This window comes from Myotis nattereri (genome assembly GCF_964212035.1).
Source record: "Myotis nattereri genome assembly, chromosome: 18".
Lineage (NCBI taxonomy): Eukaryota > Metazoa > Chordata > Mammalia > Chiroptera > Vespertilionidae > Myotis > Myotis nattereri.
This window is the reverse complement of record NC_138093.1, coordinates 9,766,328-9,790,744: the sequence shown is the minus strand read 5'-3', so window position 1 is coordinate 9,790,744 and position 24,417 is coordinate 9,766,328. Positions and strand designations below refer to the sequence as shown.

The window sequence follows — 24,417 nt, the reverse complement described above, 5'->3', positions numbered from 1 at the left end:
CCACGTCGACCCCAAGTCCTTCCTCCACACTTGCCAAGGAAGGGATATTAGAACCCCCTTGCCACCTCCTTCCCTCTACCCCCACCCTCTGCATGTCACCCCCCATTATCAAGAGTCCCCCCCAGTCACCAGTCTCACACCTCTGTGGCGGCCTGTTTGCAGTGGCTTCTCCTCTCGACTGCCCTGCAACCCTCCACTCATTCCTCAGCGTCACCTCCCCTGCACCCCCTTCTTGGCGTCCCCAGAGTGTGACACTCTCTCTCTATGCTCCCATAAGACGGGCATGTGACCCTGGGTAGCAGGAGCCCCACCCTGTTATACTCCTTGCTTCGGTCTCATCCCCAAGCTCCAAACACACAGCCTCGTATGCAGTTGGCACTCAGTAAATGTTTGCTGCTTTCATAGTAAGGCGTTTCGAAAAGGCTACATTTTTCTTTCGTAGCACTTTGCCTCTGGGAGGGAAAATCACTCTGCCTAAACAGAAGTTTCGTTTGCCAGCACGACCTTTATTCACCTCGGTCCGACAGTGTCGTTTTATTTCACGTTGTTTTTATTTATGACTCATTCGGATTATAAACTGCTGAGGTCGAGGAACTGTTCTTTTTTGATTTACGCTTCTAATGAAATGTGTAACATCAAGGCTGCCCCAAGAACGATTCACTGGGCTAGGCAATGGGAAGAACTCAAAATCCTAATTCCGTCTCCACAAGCACTTGGTCGCAAGTGAGGTTGGACCCTGTGCCGTTGCCAGTTAAACCAACTTGGCCCTGCCGGCCCCTGGGAGCACGCCCTGCCATGAGGTGGCTTCTGGGACGTCATCCTGCCTCACCTTTCAGACAAGTCGCACGGCTGGGGGTTCCTGCCTCCCGGGCAGCGGGGGCTGACACACCACACCGCCTCCCGAGCGACAAGGGACTGCGGAACAAATACCGCCGAATGTATTTGTACCGTCGCGTGCATAAGCCGAGGTATTCCCGTCACCCCGCACGCAGGGTTTCAGACCCTCTCCTCCTGGCAGCTTCTGGCACAGTGGCTGGAGTGCAGACAAGGGTAACAAGCTCAGTTCATGTGGACAGGACAGATGGAACTGGCTGCGCACAGGGCCGGATGCACTCTTAGCTCCGGTCCGGACCGACCCGGACCGTGCCAACATCGAGAAGCCTTGGGAAGCTCTTTACGGAACGGGTGGTCTCCTCAAGAGGGGGACCCTAATGCAAAGACTAACAAAAGCAAGTGAACTTACAAAGGGAAGGTCCTAGTGACTTACAGTAGCAGTCGCCAACCTTTCGGACCTCACGGACCACCAATGATCCACGGACCACCGGTTGGCGACTGCTGCTTTTATTAAAGGACGTTTCAAGGTCACCTGAACTATCCACCAGCCTTGTAGGTCGACGAGACTTGTACTCCTAGAGAAGCTATGACTCCACTATGCCAGAACAGTAGTCAGAGACGGGCTCTTATTTCTCTCGTTTGGTGCATGGATCGAAGTGTCCTGTGTTGCTCTGTGGGCAGAGACTGCGCCTGTTCCCCATGGCCCATTGTGCACGTACCTCACCTCTCCTTCTAACAGAGAATTCTTCCTTTGCGCTCACCTAGCCTGTCACACCCCCACTTCTTATTCAACAAACGTTCACAGACACCCTACCACCCACCAGGCTCCCTGCTCTCTAAGGACTGTACCTGAACACGGCCTTGAACTCTGGTTGTGTCTTATGGACCTTCCTCACAGGGCCAGGCACTGCCTACCTATTCAAACATATGTGCTACCCACGCAGTGCCTTGTTCATAAAAGATATTGCCACACTTGCTGAATTGGACTGCATTTCATATTTTGCATAAAAAATGCTCATTTTGGGCAGAAGCATTCCACCACTGATTACCGAGGCATTCTGCTTGATCTCATCAAGAAATCTGCTAAGAATGCCATGGTGGTTATGTGTAAAAAAGCATATCAGTTAAAGATGCCTACTGAAGTATTTAATGGTAAAATGACACGCTGTCTGGCATGTGCTTTAAATTCTTCCTGAAGAAAAAAAAAGTGAGTGTGTCTGTGTGTGTGTCTGGGGGAGGGAAGAGAGATGAAATGAGATTGGCAAAATATTGATCATTACTGAAGCTGGGGGTTCCTTCTACTTCTGTGTACATTTCTCAGCCAATTCTATTCCAATAGCACCACATGTGAGTAAGCCTTCTCTCAGCACACACAGGCCGAGGAGTGGCGTCACCAACATTCCAACAAGCAAGGGTCTGCTCCCTAATCCGGTGCCCTGGACGGTGTCTGCTCATAAGCACACCGCCTCCTGGAGCCATGGCCTCCACCACTAGGAGCCCCCCTCAAATCAAAGACCACCGTCTTTGCATATGGGTCATGAAACTCCTTTGTTACAACTTTCAAAACAATGAGCTCTCAGAATCACTGGCCGAGTTATCAAAGCAGATATTTTGCGCCTACTGTATGCAGGGGCGTGGCTGCAGGTTTTCGCAGATTACCTGCGTTCACGCTCACAATTCGATAAGGAAGGTATCATTATCCCCATGTGACAATGACAATGACAATGACAACGACACGCATTTATCGAGGGCTTCCTACAGGCCAGGCTCCCACCATACCATGCGCTTTCCCCACACTCTCGCTTACTCTTCTCAGCGACCTTATGAGACAGACACTATTTTCAGGCACGTTTCCTAAATGGAAAACAAAAAACACACTCCAAACACAGGGTACAGATGATGGGCTGAAGAACTGTGCACCTGAAATTGTATATCGCCCAATAAATCCAATGAAAAGAAAAACAAAACAAAAAATACCAAAGCCCAGGGGAGTTAAGTTCGAAGAGTCCAGCCTTGCACAGTATGTGTGAGCAGAATTCCAGGCTGGGCTTTGGCTCCATGGTCCTCCCACTAGGACCAAATTACACAACCCTATTACTCGCCCCAGTTATTAACACTTTCCCAGAGCCTGCTGCGTCCCAGAAGATGCGAGTGATGGTTAACAGCCCAGGTACTAATCCGGACCGTGGCCCACAGGGCCATGTTCTAATACCCCTTTGAAGCATAGTGAACTTGGGCACAGCTAATCAGAGGAACAGGCTGCCTGCCTGAATTAGAGGACATGGGAGTGTCCTCTCTGCTGATGGGGTTTCGGGCAGGTATCTCAGAGGCAGCTGAGCAAGTTGACTAACTGCTAAAGAGTTGCCACTATCACGTTTGTGTAGAACAAAATTCTCCAACATTTACACCGAGGCTACAAATAGGGGCTGTTGTTTTGAGGGGACATCTGACCCCTCCATAGTAGAACCATTATTCTGAGGCTGGATTTAGATTTAGCCATGTCAGAGCCATAAAGGTAATATCGTTTGAATGGTTCAGTTATGTCCCCCACACAACGTAACACTCATGTGGTTTTGCTCCGTTCAGTCTTCACTCGACTCCTCCCAGAGAAGAGTGAGTTACCAGATTTGGGGGCGGGGACAGGGAAGGGACTGGGTGTGGTCAGCTCAACCCCCTCTTCTTGGGAGGGGTGCTTCCAGGACACACACACTCCCAGTTCCTCCATGCCCTAAGACAGACTCCTATGTCTTACTTGGTTAAGACCTTGGTGGGGAAGAGTATGTTACACGTTGACACCCTCCCTACCCCCGAACCCCAACACCAGTAAGTCATCACCACCAGCATGAACATGTACTGAGCACTTAAGTACCAGGCACTATGCTAAACACTTTTTAAATGCAGCGAAGGCAACCCAGAAAACCACAGCTTAGAAACCGTAAGTGACACACCCAAGATGACACACCCAGAGGGTCTCAGAGCAAGATTCCCACACTTACCTACGGGCTCTTCTGCCTTTAGAGATAACCCTGGTCAGGCAGCTAATCATGGCTGCCTATTAACAGACTGCAGGTCTAACTCCTATCGCCTGTAGATGGCACAGAACGCGGAAGTCTCTGCCACGTACTTAGCAGATTAACAGCTCCTTTTAAAGAAAAATAATTACCTTCCTCGCTGGCACACTGCTGGAAGAGGGGACGGCCCTCTCGTGGGGAAGGATGCAAATCAGGTTCCTACCCTCAAGCAGCAGAACTCAACTCTGCCTTCCCTGCTCTCCGATCGATCGGGAAGCCCGTGGAAGCCTCTCCAATTAACACCACAGAAGCTGGTACTTGGGGCAGGGAGCTCAACCACCAACTCATTAGCGCCCAACTCGTGCCAAAGGCTCATTTCCGACATCTCACAGCAGAGAGAGAGACGGCTTAAGATGCAGATTAACCCGCGATTCCTCCAGACCCTCTCTAGTTGTAGCTATACACCAAACCGCATGGACACAAAGCAACATTGTCCTCCACAGTAACTCAGCTCCTTACGGAAACTCCTTCACACACTTAAGATTTAGGCCCTCAGCTCTTACAGAAGTGGATAGAAGAAACATCCATTTAAACAATCACTCGGGGCCTTTTGTGAAAGAACAGTGGAAAGCCCTGTCCTTTCTGTTATCCAATGCCCCTCAAATAACCAAGCACATGACAAATTCAGTGCCAAGAAAAAGTCTGTCTCCCTGCGTTTGATTTCCTTTATCCGAGGAGGGCTGCCTAATCACATTTCTTTGTGCCTCAACTCTTCAAAACTTCAGAGGCAAGTTCAGTGTTCAAATGCAGCAACTTATTTGCCCAACTACCTTGAGCTATCTACCCTTTGATTTTTTTTAAGCCTCTGATCTTGATTTTATTTTTATGTCTCCTGCTTTTAATTGTGATTCACTTTGCAAGCCAACTTGAATCTTTTTTTTCCCCTTCAAAAGTAAGGACACAAACCCTAAGTAAAAGAGGCCTTTTCTTACCCTCTTAAAAAAAACAAACATCAAGGTCTTCCCAGCTGCTACGAACGCTCTTGGACTTGCCAGACCCATTCATGTCACTGCCCTGATCTCTGTCTGGTTAACACAATAGAACGAGAGAAAGTTCCAATCAGCTTCAGGCCCTCATCTGCTCAGAGCACCAACCCCAAACAGAGAAGGACAAGAATGGCCCAGCTTTTAGGACTCTTACACTCTAGACTTTCGGGAGGGGAGATGGTTCCCAAAACCAAAAAATGTTCCCATGTACGAGAACGAGACCCGAGACAGACTCCACTTCACATGACAATACTTGGGACAGACTTGACCCAGGGCCGTACTTCTAAGCCATCCTAAGCCTTTCTTTGGAAGTAAACGAAACAGGCATTAACTGCTGTGATAGATTCTGTTTTCCAAAGATGACGGCAGCAATATTCACCAGCCGCATGCCCTTTTCAATGTGACCTTGTTACTCCCCATGAAGAGGTGGGGTCTCTTTCTCTACCCCCTTGAACTTGAGCAGATTCGGTGATAACTTTGACCACCAGGAAACAGTGCAAGTGACAAGGTCAGTCCCGAGGATAGATTTTTTTAAATATATTTTTTATTGATTTCAGAGAAGGAGGAGGAGAGAAACATCAATGATGAGAGAGAATCACTGATTGGCTGCCTCCTACATACCAGCTACTGGGGATCAAGCCTGCAACCCAGGCATGTGCCCTGACCAGGAATTGAACCGTGATTTCTTGGTTCATAGGTCGACGCTCAACCACTGAGCCACGCCGGCTGGCCTGGCGATAGCTTTTTAACTGGCTGGGCACTTCCACTTCCTGCCTCTTGGAAGCCAGCCACCACATAAGGAGTGTGACTGCCCTGAGAAGACTGGGCTGTGAGAAGCCCAAGCCACGTGAGACCGACTTGGAGGATGAGATGCCACGTGGGGACAGAGAGAGGCCTGGGAGCACAGGACATGTGCATGAGAAAGCCATCTGGAAGGGAATCCCCATCTCGGCCGTCCCAGCTGTCGCCATGTGCCTCAGAGACGAATCCCCTGAGCCCTTCCTAATGCCTGACCCTCAAAACCGTAAGCAAAATAAAAACCCATGGTTTTCAGAGGCGGGTAGGGCAGCACTCACTCACAGGTTGTGGCGGGGATTAACAAGTTAGTGCATGTAAAGCCCTTAGCCCGGTGTCTGGCGGGCAGTAAGTGTTCAATAAAGGATGATGATCATTTTTAATATGTCAAGTAGCAAATTGAGAGTTCTGTGTAACACCTGCAGAGCGAACCAACTGTCTCAAGAACTCTTTTGTGACAACATGCCATAGTCATACCGTAAGATGAGCCATGTCAACAGAGGACTTGCCAGGTGATGCCTTCCTGTCTTTTTGGGGAGCCTCTCAGTGACCTCTACAGGCCCCAAGCTGCACATGGTATGGTATCCACATACACACACATGCACGTTGTGTATCTAGAGAGAATCACATATCAGGCCGGGTCCATGGGTTTCTGGGCAGCTATTCAACTGGGAGGTTCTGGAGAAAGATCGGCTGCTGTACTCGAGCCGGACGTGTCTCCTGACAAGTGTCCAAGCAGCTGTGATGGTGTGAGTCACAGGCACAGGGAAGGGGAGACTCAGGAGGCAGAAAGGAGCAGGAGGCCATCGGCTTATGCCGTCCGCCATCCACTCCCAGTAGGCTTACCGGGTGCACATGGCTCTGAAACTCTGAATAGAACATCAATGCTTTCTTTGCACATACTTCACCACTGCCCCTGTGTCCGGCGCTGGCTCATCTAGCCAGCCAGCCAGCCAGCGCTCACAGAATGCCTGTTACGTGCATGGTGCTGTGCAAGGTGTGGGGTCCGTGCACCTCGGCGCCAGGCAGGGAAAAGCACACAGGTGACTGCGCAACAATGGTGCTGGCACTTTGCAGAAAAACAACTGGATCCTTACGATGATCGCTGAACCGTTTCCCACAATTCAGTCTCTTTGGACAAGAGACACCAACAAATCCCTTCCAGTCAAAAGAGCTTGCTCCCTCCCAGAGCCCCCCTCCAGTGCCGGCACCCCCAGGTATGCCTGGATCAATGCGGGAGGACTTCAAAGGGGCCCTCAGGTTGGGGAGCAGGCAGCACTTTCTAAAAAAAAAAAAAAAAACCCCCGCTGGGGCTGTGATTCTGAGTCAGAGGGGGAGGGGGAGAGGGAGGAGCAGAGGGGGCGCCGGGATCTGACAGCACCACACAATGCTCCGCGGATCAGCTCCAGAGATGAAAAACCTTCTCTGGGCTGACAACATCTGTTTTATTTTGAAGGTTGCTAAGGAGAGTTCTAGCCGGGCCAACATTGTTCCAGTTCAGAACTTCAGAGCGAGTCTACTGCGTGGGGTGCAGGAGGCAGGGATAAAAGCTTGCCAGATCAACCCTGCTCCTTTCGCTTTCAGATATCAAAGCATCGCTTTGCGACCAGGGATGACGCACGCCCTGCCTAGTCGCGCTCCGAACTGGATGTACCTTCTGCTTACTCTCATTACTCGTCCTCTCCCTGCCCGCTCGGTCCCCACTTGCCAACTCCCCATCTTTGCCAAATAAAAGGCTTATTAGGAAGACACAGACCCACGAACCCATAAGAAGATTTCAAGGCAAAGGAAGAGCCAAGTATGAGCCGGGGGTGTTTAGCATCAGGCAAAGGAGGAAGTGACTTCCTAGCCTTTGAAGAGGTTTCACTCCTAATAATCAGAGCCATGCCAAAGGCCGCCAACGGGGCTCTGAGCGGGCGTGGGACGCAGAGCTGGAGCGCGGGACAGGGAAGGGTCTGACTGGCAGGCCTGCTTCCATCCCTCTGATGATGGAGGTGGACAGCGAGGCACACTCCACTCGACCCCATCCTGACTAGGTTTACCTGTAATTACTTACAAGTCCGTAACAGAAACCAGGAAAAGTGGGTCTTGCCAGGCGGCATTGAGGACAGTAAGAGGTGGGGAAGACAAGTGGTGAAAAAGAAAGGACAAGACAAAGATCGTCACATATATGACAAGTTGGTATACACGCGTGGCAAGGGGGTCAACAGGTGGCGCATTGTGCCTGGGTGAGAGCCCACCAGGAGAGCTGGGGCAGCAGGAGGGCCCTTCTGTGCAACGGGTATACCTGCAAAGAAATCATTTGGTGATTCTAGGGCATTCAGTGAAAAAAACACGTGTCCCATTCGCTGCAGAATTCTCTCTCTCCGCACGGGGCTTGGCCAGGGAGCACCTAGGCGCCGGGGAAGGACAGGAAGCATGACGGCGGCCCCCCTGCACAACGGTCCGTCTCAAAGGACCATTGAGCAGGGCTGGACCCTGCAAATCTCGACAAAAGGAAACTCTATCCTCTCAACTGAGGCCACATTATCTAAACATTGCCCTCGCCTGCCAGATTCTATTTCAGCCAGTTTTCCTTTCACCCCCAGCTTGGGACCTATCCAAGCCGCTCATCCTGGTACCGAGAACGCCAAACTAGCATGAAACGCACAGCACTCTAGCTCCTGATACCCCCCGAGGAGGGACGACCCCAGGGAGGGTAGGAGCCACCCTCCAAACCACTCACCGAGCCAGGTCACATCCACCCCCACTGGGGCGGACGTGGCTTCTGCCACCTTGTGCGAGCTTCTGTTATGCCCCGGTACCCAGAGCGCCACATGGCAGGAATAGTAGCCGGAGTTCTCTTTGCTAACATCTCGAACCAGTAAATGGTAGGAGCGAGCATCCACGTGACTCAACGCGACGTGAGGAGAGCTGTGCACCAGGGAATCGCGGTCCAGCCGTGCCAACACGTGGGGGCCCGGCACAGTGCGGTCAGGCGTCCTGCTGAAGTACCATGTCACCTCGGGGCGGACGTCATCAGCTCGGTCGGTTGTGATGTTGCAGCTCAGGTCCAGCTCCTTGCCTTCAGCCACAGACACGTTCCTGCCCACGGAGGCTCGCAGAACTCGAAAATGAAAAACAAGTACATCTTGATAATCTGGATGATGTTTGTCCCTTTCACCTCCCCCGTGCCCTCTTTTAGATCATTTCCTTTTAGGTTCTTATTTATGGCATTAAAGTGAGAAGGCCTTGTACAGCTGTAAATGCTGGAGAAATTTTTCCTAAATAAACTCATAAAGGACATCACATTTCCTTTTAATTCATAAAAATTTATATACATTTACTATATGCCAGATACTGTTCTGAGTGCTTCATAAATATTAATCTTCAAAGCAACCCTATGAGGTAGGCACTATTATTATCTCCGTTTTACTGCTAAGGAAACTGAAGCACAGAGAAGGTAAGGAACTTGCCCAAGTTCACACAGCTAATAGGTGGCAGAGTTGAAATTCAAATCCAGGCTGTCTGCCTCCAGGAACTCTGCTTTTAACTGATACACTACTGTGTGAAAAGAAGTCTGCTGAGCATCACAAAACTAAAATTATACTTTTTCCATGTGTATGGTAAGACCTGGGCGTTTTATAGAGAAATGACGGTTCTGTTCGGATTGGTACATATTATTCATTGGGGACTGGGGGCTAGAGCAGCCGTGGGCAAACTATGGCCCACGGGCCGGATCCGGCCCGTTTGAAATGAATAAAACTAAAAAAAAAAAAAAGACCGTACCCTTTTATGGAATGATGTTTACTTTGAATTTATATTAGTTCACACAAACACTCCATCCATGCTTTTGTTCCGGCCCTCTGGTCCAGTTTAAGAACCCATTGTGGCCCTTGAGTCAAAAAGTTTGCTAGAGGGTAGAAGCGAGGGTGAAACCATCTTTTGGTGAAAGAGGGGAGAATCCTAAACAGAAGGACTGGGAAAGTGAAACCAGACCGTACGCCAGATGACTCACATCTTCAAAATGCAACGTACGCAGCGCGTCATTTACTCCATGAGACATACCTCCTTGCAGTTAAGCGTAAAGCATATATTTTCAAACTAAAACATTGATTTTGGGGTTACCCGAGCCGCCGCCCTCTCTCATCGGCCTGGACGATGAAAAATGGCCTATATTTAGGAGGAGCGCTGCCGGGCTTGGAGCCACAGCCTGGAGGCAGCTCTGGTTTCAGCATTCCCCTGTCACAGCTTTTTACATGGAAACATTTTACTGTATTTAGGGGGCTTTTGAAAAGAAGTCGAACATCTGTAATCAGAGTAGAAAAACATTCAACTCGTGGTAATGCTGTGGGAACAGCTGCTTTAGATGATACATAGCCAACAGCTCCCGGGGGATGGGGGCCGGTGTGGGGGGGACAGGAAGCACAGGCACAGTCCTGGTCCTCCAGCAGGAGCCTCGCAGCTTCAACTGCTGTCGGAGGCGGCTCACTGACCGAGGCCGGTGCCAGTTCCAGCAGGACCAGCCCAGCAGAGCATGCCCTCTGGAGTTGAAGTGCTTTCCTATGAATAGTTCTGAAGCCTGACAACATTTCAGACAAGGGTTTCAGGCCAAGTTCAAGACCCACCTTGATGAAGACAGAAAATGAGGTGGGCATAGTAATTAGAAAAAGGAATTTCAGTCTCATTTCTCACCTCCACCTACCCTCCAAAGTCTTCCTCCTCTCCAGGTAGGCCCTTTTATAGGGGCCAAGAGTAATTTGAAGATGTCTTTTTATTTTATTTTTAAATATGTTTTTATTGATTTCAGAGAGGAAGGAAGAGGGAGAGACAGAAACATCAATAATGAGAGAGAATCATTGATTGGCTGCCTCCTGCACACCCTCCTCTAGGGATGGAGCCCACAAGCCGGGCATATGCCCTGATTGGGAATTGAACGGTGACCTCCTGGTAGCCGCACCGGACAGACTAGGAGTCAGTCTTTAGAGGAGTTAGTCTGGAAACTGTTGCCCTGAGTCTGTGCTGTGGTTTGCACCGCCCCACGTACAACTGTGGTCAGAGACCCTGGGATACTGCTGAGCCCTGTGCCAGCCACCAGCTGCTGGAGGTGGACGACGGCTCAGAAGGGAGCCGGGTGCGTGGAGAAGTGGTCCGCACAGCTGCGGGCGGTCCGCATGGAGGAAACCGTCTTCGGTTGGGCAGTGGCAGGAATGTCTCTTCAACTGTACAGCTCTTTGTGTAAAGGTCTCTGCAAGTGGCTAGTACCTTGTCACACCACTAACCATCGTTTCCACATGTTTGGGATTGGGGGAGGGGGTTTCCTGTGGGAAACGGAAAGGATTCAGGCTGAAGCAAAAGGAAGCAGTTCTAGGGACTCGTAACGCAAGAGGGGAGTGTTCACACAGCGGGGAACACGGTCGCCCAGGTGGCACAGCCCACTGTCCCAGGAGCTTTGAGCTGTTTAGCACAACAATGCGGGAAGAAGCCGGCACGGACAGTACAGGTGCTGACAACGAGAGAAAGAGCAGCACTCCAGTGCAGGGTTGGAACCTGGGGTCCACAAACAGAGTCCATGATGGGTGAATGAGAAAACATTTCTATTCTCCTACCTGAAATATAGCAGCTCCTCTCATGATGAGACTAAGGTACAACCCAGCGTTGTGTTATCTGCTTCTTACACCATCGCTGGCCAGAAAGTAAGACCAAGTCTAAACGCTCCATTCCCAGAAGCTCACCTGTTGGCTGGATCACCACGGTGGCCACATCCACGGCTTTTTCTTGGATTTCTTGCCAGGCGCCCTGCTCTTCGATCCACTCGCTGACGACGCACCTGTAGGTGCCCTGGTCGGCGGCCAGGGCCCGGGTCACGGAGAGGCGGTAGCCGTCGCTCCCCACGGTGTCCAGGCGCACGTCTCCGCCGTGGTAGCGCTGCTCGTAGCCGGGGCCCGGGTGCAGCCGGCCCTCGCGGGTGAGGGCCAGGACACGCTGCCGGGTGGCACCGTGCCGCAGCTCCCACCGCAGCGCCAGGTGCGTGTGCAGCGGGGACGTGGTGGCGGCCTCACAGCGCAGCTCGAAGGGCTCGCCCAGGTGCAGGCTCAGGCTCCGGCCCAGGCCCGGGCCCGGGGAGGACAGCGGGCTGGTGGCCACACGCAGGGCGTCGGACAGCACTGGAGGTGGGAGGGACAGACCGTCAGCAGAGCACGCGAGCCCCCGCCCCAGCAAGCACCAGCCACCTCTCTGGCCTTGAGCCACAGCCAGGCTGACCAAGGACAACCTCCTCCTCCCGTTCCCCGTGCTAATGCCCCGATGGGCACGGTTTCCCATTGTCAGTCACCTGTCATCTCAATTGACTTCCTCACTTGAAAATGAAAATAAAAGAGGGCCTAGTAAGACCCCCTGGTAGAGCTGGGGGTGGTGGTGAAAACTCTCTTTTGGGAGTTGGGCCTTGGAGACCTGCTTCTGCTCCCCTTAAACTACCCTTTACCCCCTCTGTGCCTTAGTTTCCTCATCTCTGAAGAGGGATGACAAGTGGACCTGTCTCAGGAAGCTGAAGGCAAAGTGCCCTGGACAGCACTGGCCCTAGGCAATCACAGTGCAACCACTGGCCACAGCTGTCAGCTGTCACACACTCCTTTGTTAGGACCCAGGGCTAGAGTGTGGAGCGCAAAGGATCTCCCGAGACTCCAAGCAGCATGATCCCCAGGGGGAGGCTGGGCATGAGCTCCTGGGCCTGGGCCTGGGCACTGCCTGCGAGTGAGCAGAGCGAGCAGAATTCCACAGGTGGGGGACCCGTCGAGGCAAACAGACAGACGCCTCCACTCTCTGCGTTCGCTCTTCGGGCCACTCCATCGGGAAAGGGGCTGGGACCTTCTACAGAGTCTAGGAAAAGACGGCCGGCGATCAAGGAAGTTCAGTCAGTGCCATTTTGGAAGGGAAGTGAGAGGGAGGGACCCAGAGAGGGGGGCCTCTTCCCAGGGACATCCAGCCTGTCTATGAGCTGGATGAGAGAATGCTCACACACCACGATTCATCATCTCTGGTTTCTCCCACCATTTCACACTCAGAAACTAACTTGCTGGCTTTGAGAAGGGCTACTCAGGAAACCAGGATAAAACTTACATATTTAGAAAGACCCATCCCTGCTGCAAAATGAATGTAATGACCTTCTAGTACATACGCCCGTCTGTGATTCCGGCTAACGTGGCTCAGTCCTCAAGGCCAGTTTCCCTGACACAGATGAACAACTTTCAAACCCACGAGGCTGACGGCCAGGCCGATTCTGGGCCACGGATGGCAGGTGCCAGGGGCTCCCCCTGGGCAGCCAACCAGCCTCTGTCGTGGGCCATCCCTCTGCTTTCAATGGCGAGGGGAAGCAAGGGTGCATCTGACCTAATGGAGGTGTAGCATGTGCGTGCTGACTACAAAAGCAACGCATTCGTTAGCTGCAAAGCAAGGATGCCTTACGGGACATTTTTTTTCTAAAAGACATCTTTAGGATTTTCTACAGGAAAAAGGAAGAGGTAGGTTTGATGTTTTAATACCTTCATCATGGACAGGGCTGTTTTATCCCCTCGTGAGTCAAATGGGGGAACAGTTTCTGAGGTGTGGTAGGGTTCTACAAATCGTTACTGTGGGAATCAAGCCCTCTTGTTATGTCAAAATGAAGCCTCTTCCACTTTCTTGACTGTTAAATACACTCCTACCCTGATATCCATTCTTTCTGGAACAAGGCAGGGTACAAATAAGTGCATAATTAAGTAATAAAAATAACAACGATAATGTTTCTATTTGGCTAGTCCCAAATTAAAATTGTTTGTTCTTGCTCATTTACTAATTAGCTGTGGGATTTTAAGAAAGCGATTAACCTCTGCTCTCCCATGTCCTCATGTGTAAATTCAGGCAATATCCTGTCTGACCTTCTTTGCTGAATTCAGAGAACGGAATGTGTGAGTAAATCTAACAGGATTTGGAAAATGGGGAAAAAACAAAACAAAAACATTGCCAATGAGGCTCAGTGATTGAGCATTGACCCATGAACCAGGAGGACATGGTTCAATTCCTGGGTTGCAGGCTCGATTTCCAGTAGGCAGCCAATTAATGATTCTCTCTCATCATTGATGTTTCTATCTCTCTTTCCCTCTCTCTTCCTCTCTCTGAAATGAATAAAAACATTTAAAAAAAAAAAAAAGAAGAAGAAGCATCATGTAAAAAAACAAAAAACATTGCCAATATACAAGGTGTGATGACCTGCACAGCCAGGCCAATCAGCTCGCTGTGCCCATCATAAGCGAGCAGTGACCACATCACTCTTTCTCTACATATGACCCATACAAGTTCAAGAACTAACAGGTGCTTCCGGGCACCCAGGAGGACATGAGCTTTGAAGTATCTGTTTTTCCCATCAGGTCAAACATTATCATCACGGCCGTCAGCTTCTCATCGCCAACCTTCACTGAATGCCTACTGCGGCTTTACACGTGCCATCTCCCTGTCCTCACCGCCTTTGAGAAAGGCACTGGGACAGAGGAGGCAGCTGGTCAACGCGCCCATGCCACATAGTCAACAAGTGGTAGAGCCAGTAAGTGACTCATGGAGTGCAGGCAACCTGGCTCAGAGCGGGGCTCCCTACCGCCTGGCCCTCCTGCCTCCAACTTACCAGCCAGGGCAGGGGTCCTCAAACTTTTTAAATAGGTGGCCAGTTCACTGTCCCTCAGACCGTTGGAGGGCTAGACTATAGTTTAAAAAAAAAACTATGAACAAATTCCTATGCACACTGCACATATCTTATTTTGAAGTAAAAAAACAAAACGGGAAGAAATACAATATTTGTATTTGCATGTGGCCGGCGGGCCGTAGTCTGAGGACCCCTGAGCCAGGGGATGGCCCAGAATCACAGCGAAGAGAAAGGACCTCGGGGCCACCTGGCCCATCCCCTGCCTTTAATCAGATAAGATGCTCTTACTCGTTAAGGAGGAAGCAGGGTCCCAGAGGTGTTACGTTTCTTGACGAAGTGACCCACGGCCAAGTGGCAGGGGAAAGTCTGGCCGCGGGCGTGGGGGCCCCCCTTGAGGATGTACCTTTCACCTGCACTGTATCCTCATAGTTGCCCTGGACGGTGGCGTCCGTGCTGGGGGTGGAACACTTGTAGTGGCCTTGGTCCGAGGGCTGGACGTCCTTGATGTGGAGCTCCACGGCGTCATTGGCGGTGCGCCTCAGAAGGATCTCGCCCCTCTGCAGGCGCTCCCGGTACAGCTGGGCCCCAAAGCCCACCTCCCAGGTGCTGGCGAGCTCCACGAAGCTGCCCCCCGAAGGCGAGAAGCTCCAGTCAAAGTTCTGCTCGCTGGGGCCGTCGTAATCGCTGACGTTGCAGGGGATGACCAGCTCGGTGCCCGCCACCCGCACCAGGCTCCCGGCGGGGACTCTCACCACGCGCCCTCGACAAAGAGCTGCAAGGACAAGAGGAGAAAGGCGGGTCTTGAATCCGGCCAGGCCTCCCTGGTATACATGTAGCACACCTGTGGGCCCTCGTGTTTGCAGGCGCATGGCAGAGCTGGGACACCTGGGGGACATGGGGTCCTGTGTGTGTCTGTACAGAAGGAGCCAGAAGCCAGGAGTGCACCCAAAATGAGTGCCTCTCACCCAAGTTTCCTAGGATTGCCAGGGAGGAAGACAAGAATTTAAAGTAGGCTAGCCACAGATCTGAATAGCAGCTTCCTCCCTCCCGTTACTATGTAACATACCATCATTACCACTCACTGGGATGGAGAAATGGCTCAGGTTTTGTGGGAAAGAAAAGGACACAGCTAATCAAGTATTTACACTTGTGCCCACCCCTGTATCAGCCCTCGTCCCCGGAGACCATTCCCTGGGGCTCCTGGGACTGATTTATACTGATGGATGTCAATTTTTAAATCCTACACCAGCCTGCTGAAAAAATGATTTAACTCTGATTATCTGACATTGCCTATAAATTAATTTTAAAATATGACGACTCTACCAAGTATTAATTTTCTATTTTCTGGCTCATTTCCTTCTCCCTACTCTTCACCAAATGCAGAATGAGGATAGGAAAACACACAGGGAGGGAAGGAGGGAGGAAGAGAGAGAGGGAGGGAGGGAGAGAGAGAGAGAGAGAGAGAGAGAGAGAGAGAGAGAGAGAGAGAGAGGCTTGTCTGGCTGGTTTCCAGGCTAGGTGTTGTCAGGAATGCAGCCACTCGCCGGGGACAAGCCCGTGGACGAAGCCAAGAGTTCCCGGCACTCCTGTGTGACCTTTGAGACATCTTCATTGCAGTGAAATTCGGCACGATTCCATACTGCATTGACCACCTGTGCTTAGCATTGCAACCCAGACCAAATGAACGCGAGTGACTGCTGGATGCTCTATGAATGAGACACACAGGAGAAAGCACGGGCTCTGAAGTCACGGAGACCCACGTTCACATCTGCGAGACCTCTCCGCCCAGCTTCCCGCTGTGAAATGGGGCACGAAGGGTGCCATGAGTTCGTGAGATGAAACGGCCAGCTGAGGGCCCACCGTGCAAGCAGAGCACGACAGAATGGGGACTACCCAGCAGCAAAGCCACCATCACCAGTTCACAAGGGACATGTGGTCTCTTTTTCAATGTCAGGTTGGAGAGGACCCGGCAATTCTGAAGCTCCCTAGGAAGGCTTTCAGAAGTTCGTGTCAAGGGGAAGATCTTAACCTCCTTGTGCCCAAGTTTCCTCTGAGAAACAAAGACAACACTCACCACGCTCACCCTGCAGGACTGAGCGACACGGCACTCACAACCAGGCCTACCTCCCGGTACCTCCCGGTAAGGGTGTGTGGTTATCATCTGCTCGGCAGGCCGCCTCTAGAATAAACCTGATCACATCATTGATCTTGTTGACTTGAAAATGTTTGCAAAGGAATCTACTAATGTATAAATCATTTCAGTTCCTATCCCTTGTCAAAAAGTTGACCAGGGCTGCCCGGCCGGTGTGGCTCAGTGGTTGAGCATCAACCTAGGAACCAGGAGGTCATGGTTCGATTCCCAGTCAGGGCACGTGCCTGGGTTGCGGGCTTGATCCCCAGTGCGGGGCGCGCAGGAGGCAGCCGATCAGTGGTTCTCTCTTATTATTGACTAGGGGCCCGGTGCACGAAATTCGTGCACTGGGTGTGTGTGTGGGGGGGGTGGGGGGGGGAGTGTCCCTCAGCCCAGCCTGCCCCCTCTCACATACTGGGAGCCCTCAGGCGTTGACCCCCATCTCCCCCCGATCACTGGCTCTGGCCCCCGCCCAGGCCTGAGGCCTCTGGCCCAGGAATCATGCTTGGGCAGGGGACCCCCATCTCCCTCTGATCGCTTGCTCCACCCCCTGCCCAAGCCTGACGCCTCTGACCCAGGCTTCAGGCCTGGGCAAGGGGACCATCATATCCCCCCAATCCCCGGCTCCGCCCCCCACCCAGGCCTGATGCCTCAGCCAGAGGAGTTGACCCTCATCAATCCTTAAATCACCAATCACCGGCAGAGGTGTCAGGCCTGGGCAGGGGACCCCCAGCTTCCCGCGGTTGCAGGCTCCGCCCCTGCCCAGGCCTAACACCTCTGGCCTAGGCGTCCGGCCCGGGCAGTGGGGACCCGCAGCTGCAGCGGCCCCATGATCGTGGGCTTCGCTTTAGGCCCAGGCAAGGGACCCCTAGCTCCCGGGACTGCCAGCTTCGACCGTGTCCAGCTCCCATCGCTGGCTCCACCCCTACTTCCTGCTATCACTGGCCAGGGCGGAAAAGGCGCCTGATTCTCCGATCATGGCTGGGGGGCAGGGCCGCCTTTGCCCTGCCCCCCAGCTCTTAGCTCCCCCCTGGGTTTCCGATCACTGTCAGTGGCAGGGGGCTTCTTCCTGCTTTGCCTTTCGCCTCCCTGCATTGTGCCTACATATGCAAATTAGCCGCCATCTTGTTGGCAGTTAAGCTGCATATAGCCCTGATTAGCCAATGAAAATGGTATCGCTGTACGCCAATTACCATTTTTCTCTTTTATTAGTGTAGATGTCTCTCTCTCTCTTTCTCCTTTCCTCTTTGAAATATCTATCTAGATATACAAATATATATATATATACATATATATACACACACACACACATATACATATATATATTTATTAGAGTACCTTAGTGTGGTGAAGGCCTGGAGTGGGGGGGAGGGGGGTGGAATAACTGTAATACTTTCAACAATAAAGATTTTAAAAAAAAGTTGACCAGGGTTGACGACTGCCCCCAGGCATGAGACTACCTCCTGGTAGGGTCTCTATCCGTATTCTCAGTGCCTGCAGTTTGGGAGACTGATCCAGCGCCTTGTGTCTCCAATTCTGCTTCCACATGGCTGCCATGCCACTTCCCTGGTCCAAAGTCTTCACCTACAGGACACAATCCACCTTCCAGATGTCCCCACTGCGACCACCCCGCGTCAAGCCACCATCCCCCTCACCAGAAGCATTGACAACCACCTCCCAGCTGGGCTCCTGGTTAACAGCTGACGTTGTATGACGTCATTACTCTGCTCAAAACATTCTAATCATTCCCCATTTCACTCAGATAAAAGTTAAAATCCTCCCAGAGGCCACACAGACAAAACCTCACAACATCTGGCTTTTCTCGAACTTCCTGCTCCTCTCCCTCTGGCTCCCTGCACTGTACCTCAGCCATGCACTCCTCCTATGGTTTCTTGCACAAAGCAGATCTGCTGCAACCTCAGGGCTTTTGCACGGCTCCTCAGTCCAGAGCCCTCTCACTCGCTCCCGGCTTCTTCACCAGCTTCAGATCTTTATTCCAATGTCACCTTCGTAGGAAGCCCTTTCCTAAACACACTAAAACCCCACTGCCCCATTCTTCCTCCTGCCAAATTTTCGTCTTCTCACTTCTCACTAATACAATTTTTGTACATTTATATATTTTTACTATTATTTATAGTCTGTTTCTTCCCACTAGAATATAAGTTCCATACGAACAAGTGGTTTGGTTTTGTTTTTTTGGCCTGTTTTGTTCACTGCTGAATAAATGCCAGTGCCTACTCCAGGGCCTGGTACATAACAGTTGTTCAATAAATATTTGCAAAATGAGTGGCGGAATAAAAGGCATACAAGATCATGCATGGTCTGGCCCATAGCTAGCACTCTAGCTTCTTCTCCAACCATTCTCCCACCCCATAATGCTTATACTTCAGCAAAACAAATGACCCTTCATTTTCTGGAAATGCCATGCTCTCGTGTGCCCCGTGGCCTCTGCCTCGGTGCCCGTGTCAGCAATCTCTCAGCCTCTTGCAAGAAGCAGCTCTAGCGCCACCTCCTCTGTGAAGCCTCCCTCTCCCCTGGGATCAGCAGGCACTCCTGCCTCCACATTCCAGCTCCACCTGAGACAGTACCTCCGACGCCGGCTCTGTGACAGTGCCGCTGGGGAGAGTGAAGCAGATATGAACAGATGCTCGAAAGATCAAGTTCTAATCTGAAAACATATAAACCCGAGCTGTGTCTTGCATGCGGAACTCAGCTGTCCCCTCAGCCATGCAAATCAAGTTTTTAAATTCTGGTACCAGAATTTCAACTTACTACAAGCAATCTGGTATTCAGCAGATTTCTTTTAATAGTGTTAAATAACAGCTAATAATATTTTTAAATAAATATAAATGGTAAAAAATAAAGCATATGGCTTTTTTCCGATCGAAAAAAAAGTATCTGCATAGCTACACATTGCCAATTTTTGTCAAAATCCCTTTTAACAGTTGATAACTGAGGGGAAAAGAATAAAACTTTCCTCTGGTTTTCTAAATTCTACCAGCATTTCAAATTGAGAGTCCCAAACACATTGCTATTTGAACTATTATTAGTCTAGTTCTTCACAAAATGTCTTTACTAAGTGATGATTTAAAGCATTTCTTTATCACCCTTTAAAGTAACATTGGGGATATTGTTGTGCTGTTCAATGACGTAAAAATCTGTATAATAAAATTCCCTTAGAATTAAGTACCAGAAAAAAATACCTGTTGATGGACCATTATACATTCTTTCCCCAGAGGATAAGACTAACCAGTTGAGTACCATTGATACTCAAGACAAAATAAGTTTTTTTTTTTCTTTTTTTGGTAATCTTCACCTGAGGATATGTTTTCTCTATTGATTTTAGAGAGAAGGTAAAGGGTGGGGGGAGGGGAGAGAGGGGGAGAGAGAGAGAGAGGGGGGGGGGGGGAAGAGAGAGTGAAACATTAATGTGAGAGAGAAACATAGATCGGACGCCTCCCCCTCATGCCCTCCACAACCTAGGCCAGTGATGGCGAACCTATGACACGCATGTCAGAGGAGACACGCGAACTCATTTTTTTTGGTTGATTTTTCTTTGTTAAATGGCATTTAAATTTATAAAATAAATATCAAAAATATAAGTCTTTGTTTTACTATGGTTGCAAATATCAAAAAATTTCTATATGTGACACAGCACCAGAGTTAAGTTAGGGTTTTTCAAAATGCTGACACGCCGAGCTCAAAAGGTTCGCCATCACTGCCCTAGGCATATACCCTGACCGGGAATTGAGCCCACAGCCATTCCGTGTAGGGATGACGCTCCAAACAACTGAGCCACACCCAGTGGAATTGAGGCTTTGATGCCAAACCATTAGCAATCTCAATGACTAAGTAGCCCAGCACATGCAATGCCCTGATTGGGTCAGACTCTCTTTGGTAAGTTTCAGAACCCTCCAATGCCTCCAAACTTCTGTTTTAAACATTTCTAAGTCTACAAAAATAAAACCAAAATAGCCAAAAAATAAAACAAACCAAAAAAGACAACAAGAAAAACCCAATACAATTGTTACTACTAATCTCATCTCTCTTTTCTCTTCCAAGTCCTGTGTTCCCCAAAACATATTAAAGTCACGTGTCGTTCTGTACCTTCGCTTCAAGGAAGGCCTGTCTAAATATGACGGTCAACAATGGAAACCACCCATAGTTTAAATTTCTCATAATTACCTCCCCCTGCCTTCCCTGCTGTCCTGTACTTTTGATATTGTTACTCTTCTTTTAAGTTTTCTATGGCATGTACAAATGTATTTTACTACAAATTGTCTCAAATACTTTTTTGGGAGGATGGGGTAAGAATGACATACATTTCAAAAGACCAATATTGGGATTTCCACTTCCAGGAGATTTTCTCTATCTGTTACGACAGAGTAGCTTATGTCAGACCAACTCCTTCCCTGAGAACAACTACAAAACATGGATACATTACAAAAAAACCGATAACTGAATGCACGGGTGAGCAAGCCAGGATCAAGGGGGCAACATCACAGACCTGACAATGTCCACTGCTTTTTCGCTGGAGATTCACCAATTGTGAGAGGTTTAGGTCAGAGACTAAGTCAAGTTAGTAGCTCAGAGCTGTCAGCACCTCATGGGGCCAAGAAGACAACTGAAGTGCAGGCCCGCGAAGAAAGCCACAATGTGAGGGGTCCAGGTTCGAGGGGAAGAGGCCCCCACAGGGAAATGAGCTGACATCACTTTTCCCCTCTAGGAGACGAACATATGAAAGCTGCCTGGGGTGGGAATTGGGGTGTGAGGGGCTGAGAAGCTAAGCACAAAGTCAATACTAAGAGGCTAAAAGGTTAAGCAAAGTAATTACCCCAGACTTTCAGTGACAACCCTGCAAGGGCTATGTCCTTGGAGTAAGAGTAAAGCTCAAAAGCAACTCGCTCTCATCCGACTGAAATCCAGTCTCAAAGCATCTCAATTCCTCATTGGATTATGGTCTCACTTACTTCTTTTACCCCACAAGCCTAGCAGGAAAACAAAAAAAAAAGTAAATCTTGGGAAGAAGATAATATACAGAGTCTCTATCATTTTTCAGGATTCAACCATAATGTGCCAGACATTCCAAACAACAGGACCAGATGACAGGAAACAAAAGAGAAGAAAACAGATGATAGAAACAGACCCAGAAATCCAGACACTGGTGTTCTCAGACATAGACTTTAACTCCAATTAGTTCGCTAAAGAAAAAGACAAGAGGATTTCACCTCTTAACTAAAATCGATTGAAATTCTAGAACTAAAAACATAGATATAATATCTGAAATTAAGAGCTCAATAAATGAGATTTGCTAGCAGGTTAGGTGAGGTAGGAAAGAAGTCAGTATAACTTATCCAAACTGAAGCCCAGGGTGTAAAAAAAGGATGAAAATACAGAAAAGAATCCAAGAGACACATGGGAGACAGTAAAAAAAACTCAGACATGTGTAACAGAGTCCCAGGAGGAGAAAGAATGTGGTGGGATTAGGCCAGCCGTGGGCAAACTACGGCCCGCGGGCTGATCCGGCCCGTTTGAAATGAATAAAACTATTGAAAAAAAAGACCATAACCTTTTATGTAATGATGTTTACTTTGAATTTATATTAGTTCACACAAACACTCCATCCATGCTTTTGTTCCGGCCCTCCGGTCCAGTTTAAGAACCCATTGTGGCCCTCGAGTCAAAAAGTTTGCCCATCCCTGGATTAGGCAGAGCTTATTTTTGAAGACATAATGGTTAAGAGGGTTCTTAAACCAACAATAGACAGCATACCACAGATTCAAGAAGTGCAATGCACCTCCCTGGCTGGTGTGGCTCAGTTGGTTAGAACATTGTACCGTACACCAAAAGGTGGCGGATTCCATCGCTGGTTGTGGTGCGTGCAGGAGGTAACCAATGATGTTTTCCTCTCCCCCCCCCCCCCCGCCCTCTCTCTCTCAATGTCAATTAAAAAAAAAAGTGCTATGTATCAAAAGCAGTATAGACACAAAGAAAACCACACCTAGCACATCATGGTAAACTGCTGACAGGCAGAGAAGGGAGCAACAGCACACTGACAGCTGACTTTCAACAGAAAAGATGCTCCTAAGACCATGGAATGACATCTTTAAAGTGATGAAAGAAAACAGCCAACCTCAAGTTCTACACAGAAAACATCCCTTAAAAAAAAAGTAATATAAATATGCTTTCCACCAACTTTCAACAAGGGGAAGAGAATTAATAAAAAGAAATACTATAAACATAACAAAAAGAAATACTAAAGGTGGGTCTTCAAATAGAAAGAAAGGCAGTAGAGTAGACAGGCATAAAGAGCAGAAGAAAGGAGGAGTATGTGGGTAAGTCTACTGATTACTGATGCTATGCGACAACACCAGTAATGTCTTCTGAAACGTAAAATATATGCACAATTAAAATATGTGACATCAACAGCACGAAAAGTGAGGGAAAGAGTGGAATACATAGGGCCACCAGTAGACACTAATAAGTCCACAAAGCATGTTCTAATCCCTAGAATAACCATGAAAATGAAAGAATGGATAACAAACTAACAGAGGGCAGAGAGGGATGATTAAAAAACACACAAAAACTTGGTTAATCAAAGAATCCATTTCAGCTAAAAATCATTTAAGTATTTCTTAAGTACTTATTTTGTCATGTGTTCACTTTGACACATCATCAAATATCTCTCAACAATAAGACTGGAATAATAACATACTGCATCTCCCTTATATGCCATGTACTGAGGTAGCAACTATTCATAATTCATCGTGATAAATCCACAGAACGGGACCATAAGGTTGGTCCTAGGATGCCACCTCTATCATAGAACCGAGGAAACGGAGGGCTGAAACGGAGACTCGGGGAAGTTAATCAACTTGCTGAAGGTCATAACAGCTTTTAAGTGGGAAGCCTACACCGGGCTTATCTGGCCTGTCTACACACTGCACGGTCAAGGCCTTCAACTGTGCTGCTGACAGTAGCCCCGCCTGCTCTGAGGACGAAGGAGAAAGCTTGAAATTCCCTATAAAATGTTTCAAATTCTCCAAGGGCAATGGAACCAAATCGGCAGCAGAGTAACAGAAATGAGTTACTAAGAGAAGAAGTATATATTCTCAAGATGAAGTAGGTAGATGAAAGAAACAGAGAAATGGGACTGTTAAAAATACCTTCCGCCCTGACTGGTTTGGCTCAGTGGATAGAGTGTCGGCCTGCGGGCATAAGGGTCCCAGGTTCGATTCCAGTCAAGGGCATGTACCTTGGTTGCAGGCATATCCCCAGTGGGGGTGTGCAGGAGGCAGCTGATCGATGTTCCTCTCTCATCGATGTTTCTAACTCTCTATGCCTCTCCCTTCCTCGCTGTAAAAAATCAATAAAATATATTTTTAAAAAAATACCTTCCAGGTTAATTTTTTTTTTTCTCCCTGAGATACTACCTTCATTATTTTAAGCGAGACGAACTCTAACTAATCTCACACTTTCATACTCAAAAAAGGTAAAGGGGAACTTTCTTCCAAAGCCGTGTAGGGGGGCTCCTGGCAGCTCAGGGCTCTGACTTCCCGGCGGTACCGATAATTGATAATCAAGAGGCCACTGTTTCCAGATGAACGTCTGCCTACCTTTGAAGTGCTCGGGAAGATAATGAAATGCCTCCGACTTTCTCCAGCCACGGAGAATGGATGGGGGCAGGCCAGAAAAGTCAGGCACGTTTTCCAAGGTAACCTATTCCTGCAACCTTTCCTTCAATAAGCGGGATGGGCAACCGTGAGGCATCATTAAGAGAGACGAGCTAATAAAGGCTAAACTGAATTTATCTACCCTCTCCCACCCCCTCATGATATCCATGGGAAATCAATTTTATTTCTTGGGTTATCACCCACATGATTCTAAATCAAGACCTGCAGCGTCCAGGCCAAGGATTTTTTGCAACGGCTCAAATTTTACCGTCTC

The 24,417-nt window shown here is 49.3% G+C and overlaps 1 protein-coding gene across 1 annotated transcript in view; it reads right to left on the bottom strand.

Annotated features, from left to right (window-relative positions):
• The window catches only part of PTGFRN (prostaglandin F2 receptor inhibitor), a gene marked incomplete at its 5' end in the record, with an annotated part of 61,079 nt that overhangs the window by 14,541 nt on the left and 22,121 nt on the right, over positions 1–24,417 (bottom strand). The window contains 3 exons of the mRNA XM_081113254.1: positions 8,412–8,792; positions 11,401–11,832; positions 14,743–15,111. Of these exons, the coding sequence (XP_080969380.1) occupies positions 8,412–8,792; positions 11,401–11,832; positions 14,743–15,111 (1,182 nt within the window). The remainder of the gene's footprint in view (positions 1–8,411; positions 8,793–11,400; positions 11,833–14,742; positions 15,112–24,417) is intronic.